This window comes from Terrapene carolina, unplaced genomic scaffold (genome assembly GCF_002925995.2).
Source record: "Terrapene carolina triunguis isolate 2854851 unplaced genomic scaffold, T_m_triunguis-2.0 Scaffold30, whole genome shotgun sequence".
Taxonomy (NCBI): Eukaryota; Metazoa; Chordata; order Testudines; family Emydidae; genus Terrapene; species Terrapene triunguis.
Genome location: NW_020664381.1, coordinates 825,908 through 843,896, shown reverse-complemented (window position 1 = coordinate 843,896; position 17,989 = coordinate 825,908). Strand labels below are relative to the sequence as shown.

At 44.7% G+C, this 17,989-nt stretch overlaps 1 protein-coding gene across 2 annotated transcripts in view; it reads right to left on the bottom strand.

The window, feature by feature from the left end:
- Window positions 1–14,296, bottom strand: part of LOC113406410 (tRNA (guanine-N(7)-)-methyltransferase non-catalytic subunit WDR4-like) — a 36,130-nt gene extending 21,834 nt beyond the window's left edge. Inside the window, exons 1-3 of one of the 2 annotated variants that reach the window (XM_026651154.2) lie at window positions 14,184–14,296; window positions 12,332–12,394; window positions 4,565–4,711 (exon numbers count right to left, since the gene is read on the bottom strand). In XM_026651154.2, coding sequence (XP_026506939.1) covers window positions 4,565–4,711; window positions 12,332–12,394; window positions 14,184–14,293 — 320 coding nt within the window. In that variant the 5' untranslated portion in view covers window positions 14,294–14,296. Of the gene's footprint in view, window positions 1–4,564; window positions 4,712–12,331; window positions 12,395–13,888; window positions 13,972–14,183 lie in introns of those variants that run through there. The other variant, XM_026651159.2, reaches the window with a different exon arrangement.
- Between the last annotated feature and the right edge of the window lie 3,693 nt (window positions 14,297–17,989).

Sequence of the window (17,989 nt, the reverse complement as noted above, 5' to 3'; positions counted from 1 at the left end):
TGCAGGCTTAATGTTCTCCAAAGGGCTCTCACAAAACTGGGTGACTGGGCAACAAAATGGTAAATGAAATTCAATATTGATAAATGCAAGGTAATGCATATTGGAAAACACAATCCTAACTATACGTACAAAATGATGGGGGTCTAAATTAGCTGTTACCACTCAAGAAAGATCTTGGAGTCATATTGCATAGTTCTCTGAAAACATCTGCTCACTGTGCAGCGGCAGTCAAAAAAGGCAGAAACTTAGGAACCAATAGGAAATGGATAGATAATAAGAGTAACTACCAAAATGCCACTATATAAATACATGGTGTGCCCCCAACTTGAATATTGCCTGCAGTTCTGGTCACCCCATCTCAAAAGAGATATATTAGAAATGAAAAGGTACAGAGAAGGTACAGATTAAGGGTATGGAACAGCTTCCATATGAGAAGATATTGAAAAGACTGGGACTATTCAAACTGGAGAAAAGACGACCAAGGGGAGGGACATGATAGATGTCTACAAAACCATGAATGATATGGAGAAAGTGAATAAGGAAGTGTTATTTATTTATCTATCCCTTCACATAATAGAGGAACCAGGGATCATCCAATGAAATTAACAGGCAGCAGGTTTAAAACAAACAAAAAGGAATTACTTCTTCACACAATCAACAGGTGGATGCAATCCCAATGCTCTGGGTATCCCTAAACCTCTGACTGCCAGAACCTGGGTCTGGACAACAGAGGATGGATCACTTGATTGCCCTGTTCTGTTCATTCCCTTTGAAGCATCTGGCACTGGCCACTGTTGGAAGACAGGTTATTGGGTTAGATGGACCATTGATCTGACCCGGTATGGCCGTTCTTATCTTCCAAACGAAATTGGATGGACTTTCCTAACATAAAATAAAAAACCACACTCACAAAATGTGCATAAAAACTATGGGGAGGAAGACTTGGAAGCTCTCCTGATTTGCAATATTTTGTCAATAACATGTGTAAATTCCACGTACTGGCCCTATTTGGAGACAGAACACCCTGTCTCATGCATCTTACTGCAAGATGAAGCCCTTCTGATGTGAGCCTTAGGAACATCATAGCTAGATAAATTTGCATCATACCCAGCTGTGTAGCTCTTAAGGTGCACAAAAGGGAGCAGACTCAGATGCACCTTACACACAGCAGCTTCCTTCATCCTTTTGCACCTTATGAGGTTCTTATAAAGATGTGCAGGAAATAAGACAAGGGCTTGGCTATGCACTTGTAGTACACTTAGTCACCAGGATTTGAGTTCAGAGTTTCCCTTGCATCAGCTGATATCAGCCACTTAAGGCAATACAGGATCACTAGTTTGTGATTATGATTAATGTGAAGATTTTAATCATGGTTATTTTTAGTAAAAGTCACAAACAGGTTACGGGCAACAAAAATTCAGAGCCCATGACCTGTCCATTACTTTACTAAAAATAACCGGGGGGGGGGGAGGGGGGCGAGGGAGGGGGGGGGATGGGGGGACCGGGGGGGGGGGGGGGTGAAGAGAGGGGGAATGTCAGGCTGAGCCCCCTGCCATGGCCGCACACAGCCCCTGCTCCAGAGCTGGCTACAGTTGCAAGACAGGGGTGCACGGCCCCAGCTGCAGCCCCCACCAAGCCTGGGAAGCCGTAGGGCTGGAGCTGCAGGGTCCTAGTTTCATCCAGCCCCAGTTGCAGGCAGAGGCGCACAGTGCCGCCTCCTCCTCCTGAAGCCCTAGAAGTCACGGAGGTCTGGTAAAGTCATGGAATCCGTGACCTCTGTAACTATATCGTAGCCTTAATTATGATTTTGTCAACTTTCATAAAGCAGATAAGATCATGGACAACCACCTAATAATTGGCAGGTGAGTTTGAAAACAGATTTCACTCTTATTTTGCTTTAAAACTGTATTTATAATTTAATAATTATTGCTGCTGCTATTATTTTTTATTTCCAGATCACTTTTCATCCAAATTGCTCAGTGCAATTGTGGATTAATTTATGCCTTAAGACTCCTGGGTAAATAAAGGACCTCACCCACCACTGAAATGCAACAATCCCTGGGGTGAAAAAGCATTATATAGGGCTTAAGTCAATATACTCCACTGTCATTTTATGACTTTTAAAGTAAGCTCTTTTTCACATCTTTATGGCTTATAAAATGCTACCAACTATGAATTCATTAGAGCTTTAGATGCACCAGTACAGGAATAGGTTACTTTCTAGCTTGCTGACTCGCTGGATACTTTCTACAACATATGGGACTTTTTTTTTTTGGCCCTACCTTTACTGCTAAGCAACAACAGAAGTTCTCCTGTATTCATGACTCTCCAGTAGGTGCCAGCACTGTATTAGGCTTGCTACATATCTTGCCACAAACAGCTGATATTGATTTCATCTCACACCAGAATGTGGAGCTCAAACTTATTTTAGAGTTATCTTCCCATGCAATGATTGTTGTTTTTTGGTATTCCCAGTTTCCTAATGGAAGAAAGTGATGTTACAGAATTCCTGGCAAAATCCACCTGGGTTCCAGGCTGACAGTCTAGCAGAAAACTGAAAATCCAGGAATTATCCTGTAAGCCTCAGAATTAAAGACAACAAAAACAGGACAGAGGACAGTACTATTCCTTTGGGGCAGTGAGAAGAAGTGGATGCATGAGGAAACAGAGGTAAAATTCATGATAGTTCTGGCTAAAGTCAGCCTAGACTTGGGGTCTGACTGCATAAAACAGCAGCAATATTTCCATAGAATGGTTTTCACTCTCACCAGAGTTAAAGCAGAAACTCGAAAACAATGACAAGAGACAAGTAGGCTCCGTGGTGAGATTAATCAAAATTCACGCAGTAAAATGTCATCTAAAACTGCAGAGTTATGTGCCAGCAACACAGTCACACATTCTGAAGGTATGTCTACACTGCAATTAAAAACCCACAGCTGGCCCATGCCAGCTCACTTGAGCTCAGAGAGCTCAGGCTTAGGGGCTGTTTAATTGCAGTGTAGACATTCGGGCTCAGGCTGGAGCCCGGGCTCTAGGACCCTGCCAGGTGGAAAGGTCCCAGAGCTCAGGCTGCAGCTGGAGCCCAAATGTTTATACCACAATATAAACAGCCCCTTAGCCCGAGCCCCAGGAGCCTGAGTCCACTGGCACAGGCCAGCTGCGGGTATTTAATTGCAGTGTAGACATACCCAGATATGCTAATTAGGTATCCCTGACCATGGTTTTCCACAGTGAAAAAGTACTGATCAGAGAGTGATGCAGGAGTTCATCAACTTATCACTTCTCAATTTCTAATGTGTATGTTTACTTTTTAGAAGACTGACCAAAAGAGATTAGAGCATTGTTTGTTTACCTGTGCACTTGACTGCACCATGCAATTATTCCATTTCTCCTTTTCCTTGTGTAGGTCTCCAACACAGCAAGAGGGAACAAACATTTTTTAAATGGGAAAATGTGGTTTTCAGGTGACAGGAAGTTGGACTCAGGGGGAGGGGAAGAGGGGGGACTCAATAGCAGATGTAGTACTTAAAACCACTGCAATGCCTTTTTAAGATTGGCTTTTGCTGCAAGCTGATGTTACTTTAAATTTATTAGGCTGTGTACAACCCTAATCACAAGAAAAGAATGATGACCTTGAGGTTAAAGCACTAAAATGGGAGTTCCTTTCTATTATTTCTAGGTCTGCTACAAACTTCCTATATATGACACTGGGCAAGACGCTCTAAAGGTCCAGCATCTACACCACAGGTAGAACTGAGGGGGGAATCCAATAATACAGTTCCATTCTGCTTTGTAGATGGGACAAGAATCTAGCATTCTTCAGAAATCAATACAAGTGGAAACTTCATTTGCCAAGATTTTGCTTTTGAAAAGTCCTACGTGTCTTCATATAGAAAACTATCACAATCAGCAGAGAAAGATTTATTACAGGAGGACCTCTAGTGGACAGTAAGAGATTCAAAAGGTGGGGGTTAGAAAAGAGAAGGCATGCAATACGTAACTTGTACATAAGGACAGATTTTTAGAACAGCCTCCAGAAGCTCCCTAAAATCCTCTCTCCCACAAGCCTATCTTGGATTACGTCGGTAGCTGGAGTAGTACTCAGGTTAATGAGTGTGTGGTTCTTTAAGATTTAGTGTTCACACAGAGCAGAGAGGGGCGCTCTGTTTTTAAATATCCAAAAGATGCTTTTTGTAACAAGTGAAGAGATTTTTTTTTCCCCTTGTACCCTTGGCCAAAAGCTTGCCTTCCCAAAGCTAGTGTGCTGTACACATTTTAATGGGCTTTTGCAGGGGGGGGAAAAAAAAGGATGCAAGTCAAAATGGAGGAAAATTGAAAACTTTTAGAGGGAAGCTTGTAGAGTACAGACACCATTTCCGACTTAACCTCTTAACATTGGCCCCTCACTTCCACCAGCGTTAAATTCACTCAAGCAAATTAGAGAAAGAGGGAGAAGCCAGTACTAACAAACAGCTGTGCCCCAAATCCTGCTGATATTTACAGTATTAAAATGGCAGTCATTCCAATTTATAATACACGGACACTCAATATCCTGATTCCTTACCTGACACTAAGGCATTCCCAGCAAGGCTTAGTACGAAAAAGAACCAGACGTTTGTTGTCATCAGTCAAAGCAAAATAGCCTCCTGATGAGGAGAAGGCAAAAGCAAGAATATCATCGCTTGCTTTAACTGCTGGCTGTCCATCCTGTCTAAAATACAGAAAGGAGAAAATGTTTTTTTCATGGACAGCTTTAAGCATATTTACTTAAAAGAGAAACATACCATCAAACTGCCAACAGCATTAATCGTGATTAATCGCAGTTTTAATCGCACTGTTAAACAATAGAATCCCAATTGAAATTTATTAAATATTTTTGAATGTTTTTCTACATTTTCAAATATATTGACATCAATTACAACACAGAATTCAAAGTATACAATGCTCACTTTATTTTTTATTACAAGTATGTGCACTGTAAAAAAAACAAAAGAAATCGTAGTTTTCAATTCACCTAATACAAGTACTGTAGTGCAATCTCTTTATCACGAAAGTGCAACTTACAAATGTAGATTTTTTTGTTGTTGTTACATAACTGCACTGAAAAACAAAACAGTGTAAAAATTTTAAAGCCTACAAGTCTACTCAGTCCTACTTCTTGTTAAGCCAATCGCTAAGACAAACAAGTTTGTTTACATTTGTGGGATATAATGCTGCCTGCTTCTTATTTACAATGTCACCTGAAAGTGAGAACAGGCGTTCTCATGGCACTGTCGTAGCTGGCATCGCACGATATTTACGTGCCAGATGTGCTAAAGATTCATCTGTCCCATCATGCTTCAACCACCATTCCAGATGCTGATGACGGGTTCTGCTCGATAACTATTCAAAACAGTGCGGACCAATGCATGTTCATTTTCATCATCTGAGTCAGATGCCTCCAGCAGAAGGCTGATTTTCAATTTTGGTGGTTCGAGTTCTGTAGTTTCCACATCGCAGTATTGCTCTTTTAAGACATCTGAAAGCATGCTCCACAGCTTGTCCCACTCAGATTTTGGAAGGCACTTCAGATTCTTAAACCTTGGGTCAAGCGCTGTAGCTAAAGCAGGACAATGAGTACTAGTGACGCTGCTAATAAACTAAAGCTGGCCAGGCTGGTAGCAAAAGAGAAAGAAAATGAACATAAGAGACAGCTGGAACTAAGACAATTAGAAATTAGTGCTATGGAGGCGGAGGCAGCGAGGGCGGCAGCAAGGGAAGAGGCTGCCCACAAGAGAGCGATGGAGGCAGAGGCAGCGAGGGCGGCAGCGAGAGCAGAGGCAGAGACAGCTGCCCACGAGAGGGCTATGGAGGTGGAGGCAGCGAGGGAGCGAGCGGCGGCAGCGAGGGCGGAGGCAGCGAGGGCGGAGGCAGAGGCAGCTGCCCAGGAGAGGGCTATGGAGGCCCAGAAACATGAACTGACTGTTATGGAGTCGAGGAGACAAAACCCTCCCCCTGCTGGCTCCACTTCCCGAAAAATCCACAAATGGGAGCGACTATGTCCACAGTATGACGAGTTCAGCGATATCGCCGAATATTTCATCACCTTTGAGAGACTGTGCACCCTCCATGCCATCCCTGAAGATCAGAAGATGACCACATTGATAGCAAAATTGACTGGCAGAGCTCTGGACATATTCAATAAGATGCCTATTGATGATGCTTCAAACTATGGTAAATTTAAGGAACTGGTTTTGAAACAGTTTCAGGTTACACCTGAAACCTACAGGGTTAAATTCAGGAGCCTTAAGAGGGGATCTGGATTAAGTAATGTGGCTTATGCCAATGAAATGAGAGATTTGGTAGATAAATGGGTGCGGGGGAGAGGCATTACCAGCTTTGAAGGGATGTGTGATCTGGTTACTCAGGAACACTTCCTGAATATGTGCAGTGATGAGGTAAAACAGTATTTGTGGGACAAAAAGGTAAATGCAGTGGGTGAATTAGCTGAGTATGCTGACTCTTATGAACAAGCACAAGCTGCGATCAAACATAAACCACTGGCGGAGGGGTATAAGGTTGGGGGAAAGCAGAATCACCGTTTTACCCCTGGGTCTGGGAAAAAGGAGGCTGGGCAGTCACCCCCCCATTCTCCTGTTACTCGTCCCAAATTTCCTGCACAAGCAGGGGATCCCAGACGGTGCTTTCACTGCAATTCCCCAGGGCATCTGAGGAGTAGCTGTCCCAAATTGAAGGAGAATAAACCTCCCTTGTCCCATGTTAGCTCGGTTGCCTTCAGCCCTGAGGCCCCAGAGGGCACCCCCACCTCTTATCACACCAGCTTGGTGGACATGGGGCCCAGTGAAGCGGACAGGGAACACATCAAGGTTGTCAAGATCGATGGCAGGGAGTGTCTGGGATGGAGGGATACGGCGGCTCAGTTCTCTCTTGTTCGACCGAGTGTGGTCCCAGATGCTAGTGTTCTGATGGGGCAGACGACCCACATTAAGGGGGTGGGGCCGCAGAAGTTCCCTGTGCCCCTGGCTAAGGTTCATGTGGAATGGGAAGGTATGGAAAGGGATTTACTGGTGGGGATGCTCGAGGACATCCCCGCGGACATGTTGCTGGGAAATGATTTTTTCAGCAGAACTAGGACTGTTAGTGTGGTAACTCGCAGCATGAAGAAAGGCTGTGAGGGGGAGGCTGTTCCGGCTGATGACTGTAGGTCTGAGGCAGCTGAACAGCCAACCCCTCCTGCCCCAGGGAACATGGTGGTGGGTGACTCAGAGGGAGTCCCCAGGGATGGGGCGGGGACCTTGGAACCCATAGAGGAGTTGGGGGAGGGTCACATTGACAGAACAGTGCAGGGAGGCGGGGTACTTCCAAATATGGGAGAGGCAGAGCCAGGCCTCTGTCTGGCTGAGGACAACAGGCTCCCAGGGGTGGGGGCAGGGGAGATGCAGTCAGTGCCCAGGGACAGGGACGCTATCTCAAGGGTTGTCTGTCAGGAATTTGCAGCTAGACAAAGGGCGGACCCCTCCCTTGAAAGTATAAGAAAGTGTATCTCGGAGGGAACTCCAGGAAGGGAAGGGGGGGAGAAGTTTTTTCAAGAGGACGGGAAACTGTACAGGCAGGCCCCTGTAGGGAAAAACCAAGGTCCCGGTCAACCCAATAAGCAGTTGGTTGTACCCAGCCAACACCGGGGGGAATTAGTGCTGGTAGCGCATGACAGTCCCTTTGCTGGTCACTTGGGGGTACAGAGAACATATGACAGGCTGAGGAGGAATTTCTACTGGCCAGGGATACAGAATGATGTGAGGGATTATTGTAGGACTTGTGCGGTGTGTCAGGAGAGGAAGAAGCCGGGGGGACCCCAAAAGGCTCCGCTGCGTCCCTTGCCCATCATCCAGGAGGCATTCCAAAGAGTGGCAATAGACATAGTGGGTCCTATGCCATGCCCCACCCGGAGAGGGAACAAGTATATCTTGGTGGTAGTAGACTTCGCCACTCGGTACCCTGAGGCAATTGCACTGTCTAACATAGAAGCCGAGACAGTGGCAAGAGCTCTGCTCACCATATTCAGCAGAGTGGGCTTCCCTAAGGAAATTTTGTCTGATCAGGGGGCAAACTATGTCGCAGTTGTTCAATGAGCTATGGAAGGTGTGTGGAGTGAAACAGCTTAAGACGGCCCCCTACCACCCCCAGGCCAATGGGCTGGTGGAAAGATTCAATGGGACCCTAAAATCCATACTGGGGATGTATGCCAAAAAAAGGGGCCAAAGTTGGAATGAACTATTACCGTTCCTGCTGTATGCCTACAGGGAGGTACCCCAAGAGTCCACAGGCTTTTCTCCATTTGACCTTCTGTATGGGAGGAAAGTGAGGGGACCCCTCGATCTCATCAGGGATACCTGGGAAGGATGCAACACGGTAAGGGAGGAACCCGTGACTGAGTATGTCCAGAGGTTCAGGAGGAAGTTGAAAGACATGATGGAGATTGTACAAAACAACCTCCAGAGCAGTCAGGCCAAGCAAAAGGCGTGGTATGATAAAAATACTTGTAAAAGCACTTTTGATGTAGGAGATTTGGTCATGGTACTCGGCCCTGCCAAAAAGTTCAAGATGCAAAACTCCTGGGAGAGGCCCTTTGAAGTGGTGGAAGTGGCGAATGAGGACACTTATAAAGTTAAAAAGCCCCTGGATGGTGCGGTACCCCAATTGGTACATGTAAACAGTCTCAAGGCCTATCACAGCAGAGTGGCCGAGGTAAACATGATCTGTTGCGTCACAGGGGCGTAGTCGAGCAGGATCTGTGCACAGCTGATTGCTTTGAGATACTGGTAGTGATTTTAAGTGAGTTTTAAGTGTGGTGGCTGGAGAACAGACAAAGTGGTGACTGGTTTGTTATTTTCTGTTTGCTTATTTCGGGAAAGGGAAGTAGAGACAGAAAAGGAAGCAAAATAAGTAAGAATGAAGATGAAAAGAAGCTAAAACTACACAAGTTTCAAATTGCCCAGAAAGACTGAACAATGGGTGCTGGGAATGTCTCTGTTAACTAAGAAGCCCCTGAGCTGAGTGCATCTCAGTTTCAGTGAACTGCAGATGGGTGTGGCCCAACCTCTGTCTGTGCTGAAGCTGACTGGAGTGTCTAACCTAGCAAGACAGGAGTGGAGGGGTGCCTGTTCTGGCAGGAGGGTGTTCTCTGTGGCATCCCAGCTCATCAAGTGATGGTCTCAAGGGAAGACAAATGGAAATTGATGTACAATTTGCCTGGGAAAAGGCAGACCTGGGAAAGGAAAAGGCTGCCCACCAGCCTGGACTTAAGAGACAAAGCAAGTAAGACCCAGAAGCATGACCTGGCTGTAATGGAGTGGAAGAGGTGCACAGAGACATGTATCCTGGAGCTGGAAGTTGGGGTCCTGGTGACTGCTGCGGTGGGAACAAACCCCAAGGACTCTAGCTGGAAGCAAACCCAACCTGAGTGAAAGGGGGGGGATTTTGCTGGCCAGCGAAAGGTCTCTCATAGCTTGGAGCTGTGAGCCTACAGCTGGATCAGGGTCTCTTTCCCTTTTGGGGGACACAGGAGTGTCTGCCCCAGAGGGGAGCCCAAAACCGAATTTTAGGTATACTGCCTCCGCCATGGTCAGTGTCCAAGTCTCTGGCAGTAAGTTCAGGAGGAGGGTGTGACGTTGTGCAGTCTATATGGTTTTATAAAAACTTGATAATAAGTCAATATAATGTAACTGGGATAGTTTTAGAGAAAATACGGTAATAAGTGAATGTAACGTAACTGGGATATGCTTCATGCAAAAGGTCTCTTGTAAGGTATCATTACAAAGCTTATAATCTACTGAGTATGATCATCTGATTTGTATAAATGTACCACTCTTGTATCTAAAACTAGAAATATAAAATGTAACTCTGAGGGCCTATTGTAATTATGTAAAGTGTGGGCCATTAATGATGGTTTGGAATCTTGATGACTCCCATTGTCTGCAGATGGCTGTTTACCTGTAAGTCTCCCTGTATCTGTGTGTGCTGGCAAGTGAGTAATGAAGTCTTGCAATGACATGTGATCATGTCACCTGAACTGGAATCCATCTTTAACCTGGTGCTTTTCCAGTGAGGGGGGGTGGAAACCCAGAGGGACAAAGGGTTCCCGCCTGATGCAAAAGATATATAAAGGGGTGGAACAGAAGAGAGAGGGAGAGGAGCCATCATGGAGAATCCCCTAGCTAACACCTAAGCTGGAACAAGAGCTGTACCAGGGGAAAGAATTGTGCCCAGGCCTGGAAGGTGTCCAGTCTGAGAAAAACTTACTGAAGCATCTCTGAGGGTGAGATTATCTGTATTTAGTTTGATTAGGCATAGATTTGCACATTTTATTTTATTTTGCTTGTGACTTACTTTGTTCTGTCTGTTACTACTTTGAACCACTTAAATCCTACTGTCTGTATTTAATAAAACCACTTTTTATTTAGTAATTTACTCAGAGTATGTATTAATACCTGGGGGAGCAAACAGCTGTGCATCTCTCTCTATCAGTGTTATAGAGGGCGAACAATTTATGAGTTTGCCCTCCATAAGCTTTATGCAGGGTAAAACGGATTTATCTGGGTTTAGACCCCATTGGGAGTTGGGCATCTGAGTGCTAAAGACAAGCACACTCCTGTGAGCTGTTTTTAGGTAAACTTGCAGCTTTGGGACAAGTGATTCAGACCCTGGGTCTGTGTTGGAGCCAGACTGGAGTGTCTCACTCAGCAAGACAGGGTGCTGGAGTCCTGAGCTGGCAGGGAAAACAGAAGCAAGGGTAGTCTTGGCACATCAGGTGGCAGCTCCCAAGGGGGTTTCTGTGATCCAACCCGTCACAGGTACCTTCTTTGCATTTTGTCAAATCTGCAGTAAAAGTGTTCTTAAATCGAACAACATGTGCTGGGTCATCATCCGAGACTGATAGAACATGAAATATATGGCAGAATGCGGGTAAAACAGAGCAAGAGGTATACAATTCTCCTCAAGGAGTTCAGTAACAAATTTAATTAACGTGTTATTTTTTTAATGAGCATCATCAGCATGGAAGCTGGAATGGTGGCTGAAGCATTAAGGGGCATATAAATGTTTTGTAGCCAGCATTGCAAGGTATTTACGTGCCAGATATGCTAAAGTGCCATGCGAACGCTTGTTCTCACTTTCAGGTGACATTGTAAATAAGAAGCAGGCAGCATTATATCCCACAAATGTAAACAAACTTGTTTGTCTTAGCGATTGGCTTAACAAGAAGTAGGACTGAGTAGACTTGTAGGCTCTAAAATTTTACACTGTTTTGTTTTTCAGTGCAGTTATGTAACAAAATCTACATTTGTAAGTTGCACTTTCACCATAAAGAGATTGCACTACAGTACTTATAACGGGGGAATTGAAAAATATGATTTCTTTTGTTTTTTTACAGTGCAAATATTTGTAATAAAAATATATATACGAAGTGAGCACTGTACATTTTGTATTCTGTGTTACAATTAAAATCAATATATTTGAAAACGTAGAAGACATCCAAATATTTAAATAAATGGTATTCTATTATTGTTTAACAGTGCGATTAATCGCACGATTAATCATGATTCATTTTTTTAATCGCTTGACTGCCCCAACCTAAACTAAATCTATAAAGTTAGATCTAAATTCCACTTATTCAAAAGAAAATAATTAAAACAATATCTAGAGAGGTATAGTCAACTAGAAATGTAATTTTAAAACAGGACTCTGAAGTACTATACCTGCACTTAAATATCTACCTAAGCTTTTGTAGCTTTATAATCAGGTTTTCCTATTTTGAAAGTTTCTCTCTCCTGTTACTGTGTAAAAGACTGAAACCAATGAGAGGAAACAGACTGTGGGCCCAATCCTGCATCAATATCTGCTTACCTATGTACCGTGGTCTGTGCTGGCAGACCTTGATGTAGGATCTAAATCTAAGCATCCAGGGGAAACATAGGAATTGACTATAGGTAAAGTACTGTCCAATTCTCAAAGTACAATTAAAAGATAGATTTCTCCTCCACCCTAATTTCTTTTCAATTCTTGTAAGCTTAGATAAAAATCACATAGAAGCGTTGATTAAGTTGCTTGTGTTCCTTTTAAACAATCTTTCACCATCATACCCACTCTAAGCAAGAGTAAGACTAAAAATACATAAGTTAGCGAAACAAATAAGACACAACTAGAAATTAAGCCAGTCATCTCACATCACTAGGCATTCCTAATTTATTCGCTTTATTCTATTCGACATCACATCATCAGAGGAAGTGATCCATCCTCTGAAAAGGTAGTGAAGAGTTTATACAAAATCTCTCACCCTCTGTCTTCTTGAGACTTCTTGCCTGCAGTGATGCAGTCATACATGAAGAGATCATCAACACTGGAAATAAAAGGGTTAACAAAAAAAAAATCACTGTTTTCCCATGAAGGGTGCTGATTCATTTGTAATGCACCATAATTATATACTTTATTATGTCTCCTTGCCTCTGCTGCCAACACCCCCTGGCACCTCAAAGGCATCCCCAGATTACTCACCAGTTGTTGAAGTTTGGCACCTCATATCCCACATGCAAACCAAACAGAAGCCATTAGTCGATAGGAAAGCAACTGCGATTTTTTTTCCAGTGAAAAACCGTGAATATTTTACTTCTACTAGTCTCTCAATTGTATTTGCCATCTGCTCTTGAATCTCTATTTTGGCATTTACTGTGATTCCAGAAATCAATGTGACAAGCATAAACTGGTTCTGTACAAGCTGCCAGGAATCATAAAGACTGATAGGCTTAAAATGTTATTCTTTGTACATGAATAATTTGTGTAACAAATATCCATATACTCCTGTGACTGGAGATTGAGAAATCAAGGCCTTGCTTTGTCCCACATGTGCATGCTTGTTTACCTCATCTTGCCATGCTATCTGCATAGCCCTTGGGAGAAGATCCTTCTACTGAAGGATGGTGTAATAAGCACACAAACAAACTAAGCATGCTGGCTCTATTGTTGCTGGGTAATCCAGTGGTGTAGTTGTTATTGTAACGATGTCGCATGGATAATACTTATTCAGAACATGTTTAAGTCTTATCAGGGTTTTATTTTGGGCCTTTTAAAAGAAATGCCTTCAATTTTAAAAAAGAGATAAGTGGGAATTTTTAACCTTCCATGGTTAGAAGTAATATCTAAAATTTGAGAAATTAGAGGGAAATTACTGCTTTTTCAGCTTTAGACCCCAATCCTGCAAATACCTGAGCTCAGACTTAACTGGATAGACATGAGTAGTCCCCACTGAAGTCAGTGAAACTAATTACATACATATATCAGAGTGGTAGCCGTGTTAGTCTGTATCAGCGAAAAGAATGAAGAGTACTTGTGGTACCTTAGAGACTAACACATTTATTTGGGCATAAGCTTTCATGGGTTAATGATGAAGTGGGTTTTAGCCCATGAAAGCTTATGCCCAAATAAATGTGTTAGTCTCTAAGGTGCCACATATATTCCTCGTTCTTTTTACATACATGTAATTAAGCATGTGTGTGTATGCATTTGCTGAATTAGGGATGTACCTTGAGCATGACAACAGCGTGTGTATAATCAGTTTCACCATTTCCCCTGATGTATGAATCTCTCTCTCTCATTAGCAACAGGGGAAAAACATTTTAGATGCAGTGTGATATAAAACCACAAAAAATAATAGCAGAGTCAGAGGATATTCTAACACCTGGCAGTACTTATAATCAACTTTTTAAAGTGATTAGTTTCAAGGGGATGGTGCCTCTTTAACTTTAGCAGTATCCCTTTAAACAATGCCCAAATATATTTAGAATTAGCAAGGTATAAGAATAATCAGCACAGAGAGTAGTCAAATAAAGTTACACACAGTTAAGAAAGATGCATTCATCTCCAGTCGGGCCGGGGATTCACCCTCAACTGGTTTTAAAGGGGCTGAAATGTCATCTGGAGCCAAGGGGGCAGGACTGATGCTCCTGAACTCCCGGGGGGGGGGGGGGACGACTAACGGAGACATCTCATTGGACTGGGTGGGGTTTAAAGACCGGATACGGCTCCCGCCCGCCAGCCACACACCCGCTGCCGGGCGACGAGCCGCGCTCACCATCCTCCCAGCCGCCTCCCCCGTCCCCGGGCAGCGCCGGGACCCCGCGGCCCGCACTGACCTGGGCTCCTGGTAGCGAGCTGCCAGGAAGCGGCTCCCGCCGCTGGCAGCCATGAGAGCTCCGCAGAGCGCCAGCCCCGGGCCGCGACATCCCGCCGCTGCCGCCTCCATGCGGACAGCCACCCACGTGCGCGGCCCCCAGCCGCGGTTTACCTAGTAGCCGACGCAGGGTGTGAACGTCACACCACAACGCGCGCTGGCTAATGACGTAAAGCGGACTCCCCCCCCGCCGCGGGGGCTGCGCCTGCGCAGGAACACACAGGAAGGGCGAGGTTGGCGGCAGCGGGGGAGCAGCACGCGCTGGACACACGCAGTCCTCGTTCCCTGCCAGGCTCTTGTATTGCGCCTTTTTGATCCCAGCATAGTGCCCTTCCCAGCACGCCGGGCGGGGCTAGGCCAGCAGCTGGGCCGTAGTGCAACCAGTAGAATTAGAGCTCTGGCGTGGAGGGGTGCTTTGAAGAGTATTTATATTTATATTTCTGTATATGGACCCGGACCCCCTTGTGCTAGGTGCTGTAATACATAAGATCTGCCCTTTCCCAGCGGAGGCTCTTTTTGTTGTTGTTGCTGTTCTTATTTCCCTGTTCAGTACAGTGCAACTTGAAGCCTCAGTCCTGTAATAAATTGCAGATAGTTTGGGTAGCAGCTGTCATACCCATTGTAAATTCCCAAGAGGCTTTAGGTAATTAGAGTTAAATAATGGCAGAGGAATGTAAATTAAAAGGATAGGCCAAGGAAGAAAAAGATGATCCTAGTTGAAATTAGAAAAGAGAGAGAGAGTGAGAGGCAGAAAGATGAAGGTTGTTTCAAACAGTAAGATCTGCACAGAAGACCAAATAGAACAGTGGTTCTCAAACTTTTGTACTGGTGACCCCTTTTGCATAGCAAGTCTCTGAGTGCGATCCCCCCCCTTATACATTAAAAACACTTCTAAATATATTTAACACCATTATAAATGCTGGAGGCAAAGCGGGGTTTGGGGTGGAGGCTGACAGCTCGAGACCCCCCATGTAATAACCTCACGACCCCCTGAGGGGTCCTGACCCCCAGTTTGAGAACCCCTGAAATAGAAGAAGTCTTTGAATGTTGAGGCAAAGAGGTTCCTGGACTTCAGAATCTGGGTGGCTGGATTTCTATTTGATCACTTCTAATCAGCTATCTGTAATCTTTCATGCATGGTTTCAAAAGCAAACAAAGGACAACCCCAAGTGCTTACAGAAACCTGACTGCCATTAATACCTCTTTCTGAGGCCTGGTCTCTGCTTAAAAAATAGATTGATTTGTGTACATCCCTCAGGGCTGTGAAAAATTTCATGCTCTGTACAGCGTAGTTAGGTTGACCTAACTCCTTGGGTCAGACGTGACTAGATCAACAGAAAAGTTCTTCCATTGAGCTAGCTACCACCCCTCAAAAAGGTGGAATGAAAACCCCCTTCCACTGATGTAGGAAGCATTTGTGCCACAGAACTAAATGGCACAGCTGCATTATGTCCAAAAGTTTATTGAAAAATTTGAAGCCTTATGTCCCTTTTCAATACTTTTGTGTTATCTGATAACTCAAGCAATTAAAAACCATCCAATCAACAAAGGCTGCTTTTGCATCCAATGAGAAATTTGGACAAAGAAGACAGAAAAGGGAGGAGGAGGAGGTCACAAGATTGAGAGAAATGTATTTTTTAAAAAGCTAGGGAAAAGATTTCTTCTGAGTTCTGACAGGGATTTGCAGATCTCTGAAGAAGAAAATATTAAGGAAATACCTGCAAAAATGTGGAATGTGAATACATTACCTGTGTGAATGTAATGCAGACACACACTCCAAACTTCTCTGTGATGCTGTCTTCAGCACAAATTGCTGGTTATATTCTATACTGTTATCATTTGTGGCTGGCAGCCAAATCAGTTGATCCAATTGTTGGGTTTTCAATAAGCTGCAGTGTATGTTTTGTGTGACCATGCCATATTTCGAACTTCGTCCTCAAAACATGAGAATAATGTGGAATAATTTTAATTACATTGCAAAATAGCCCTTAACACGTTTGTGATTACTTAGGCCTGGTCTAAACTATGAGTTTAATTCGAATTTAGCAGCGTTAAATTGAATTAACCCTGCACCCATCCACACAACGAAGCCATTTATTTCGAAATAAAGGGCTCTTAAAATCAATTTCTGTACTCCTCCCCGACGAGCGGAGTAGCGCCAAAATCGATACTGTCATTTCGAATTAGGGTTAGTGTGGCCGCAATTCGATGGTATTGGCCTCCGGGAGCTATCCCACAGTGCACCATTGTGACCGCTCTGGACAGCAATCTGAACTTGGATGCACTGGCCAGGTAGACAGGAAAAGCCCCGCGAACATTTGAATTTCATTTCCTGTTTGCCCAGCACAGGAGAGCACAGGTGACCACAGAGAGCTCATCAGCACAGATAACCATGCAGGCCGATAATCGAAAAAGAGCACCAGCACGGACCGTACGGGAGGTACTGGATCTGATCGCTATATGGGGAGAGGATTCAGTGCTAGCAGAACTTCGTTTGAAAAGACGAAATGCCAAAACTTTTGAAAAAATCTCCAAGGGCATGATGGAGAGAGGCCACAATAGGGACTCAGAGCAGTGCCGCGTGAAAGTCAAGGAGCTCAGACAAGCCTATCAGAAAACAAAGGAGGCAAATGGTAGCTCCAGGTCAGAGCCGCAGACATGCCGCTTCTACGCTGAGCTGCATGCAATTCTAGTGGGGGCCGCCACCACTACCCCACCTCTGACCGTGGATTCCGAGGCGGGGGTAATCTCATCAGCCACACTTGAGGATTCTGCGGACGGGGAAGAGGAGGAGGAGGAGGACAAGCTTGTGGAGAGCACACAGCACTCCGTTCTCCCCAACAGCCAGGATCTTTTTCTCAGCCTGACTGAAGTACCCTCCCAAGCCAGTACCCAAGACCATGACCCCATGGAAGGGACCTCAGGTGAGTTTACCTTTTAAAATATAAAACATGGTTTAAAAGCAAGCATTTTTTAATGATTAATTTGCCCTGAGGACTTGGGATGCATTCGCGGCCAGTACAGCTACTGGAAAAGTCTGTTAACGTGTCTGGGGATGGAGCGGAAATCCTCCAGGGACATCTCCATGAAGCTCTCCTGGAGGTACTCTAAAAGCCTTTGCAGAAGGTTTCTGGGCAGTGCAGCCTTATTCCGTCCTCCATGGTAGGACACTTGACCACGCCATGCCAGTAGCAAGTAATCTGGTATCATTGCATGACAAAGCCTGGCAGCGTATGGTCCTAGTGTTTGCTGGCATTCAAGCAACATCCGTTCTTTATCTCGCTGTGTAATCCTCAGGAGAGTGATATCGCTCATGGTAACCTGGTTGAAATACGGGAATTTAATTAAGGGGACAGAGGTGGCCGTTCCTACTGGGCTGTTTGCCTGTGGCTGAAAAGAAATCCTTCCCTGCAGTTAGCCAAGCGCGGGGGGAAGGGGGGAATTGGCGCTGAGCTTTTCGCCTTTGGCTAGCAGGGATCTTCCCTGATACCAGCCACGCGGTGGGGGGAGGGATAAAGCGATCATCCCAGAGAATTGGATGCGGGGGGGGGGGGGTTAGTTTGTTTTCTGCTGCTGAAGGTTAACAGGAAAACCGCAGCAGTCAACGGGCTTTGTTTGGTATGTGGGAAAGGAGGGCGCAGAAGCTGAAAGACAATGGCTTACCATGGCCGCATGCAAGCTGAATTCTGTTTCCCGGACCTGTGTCTGTGATCTCTAACACCAACGCCACAGGCACTCAATATTAAGATGGAAAATGCGACCTCGTAC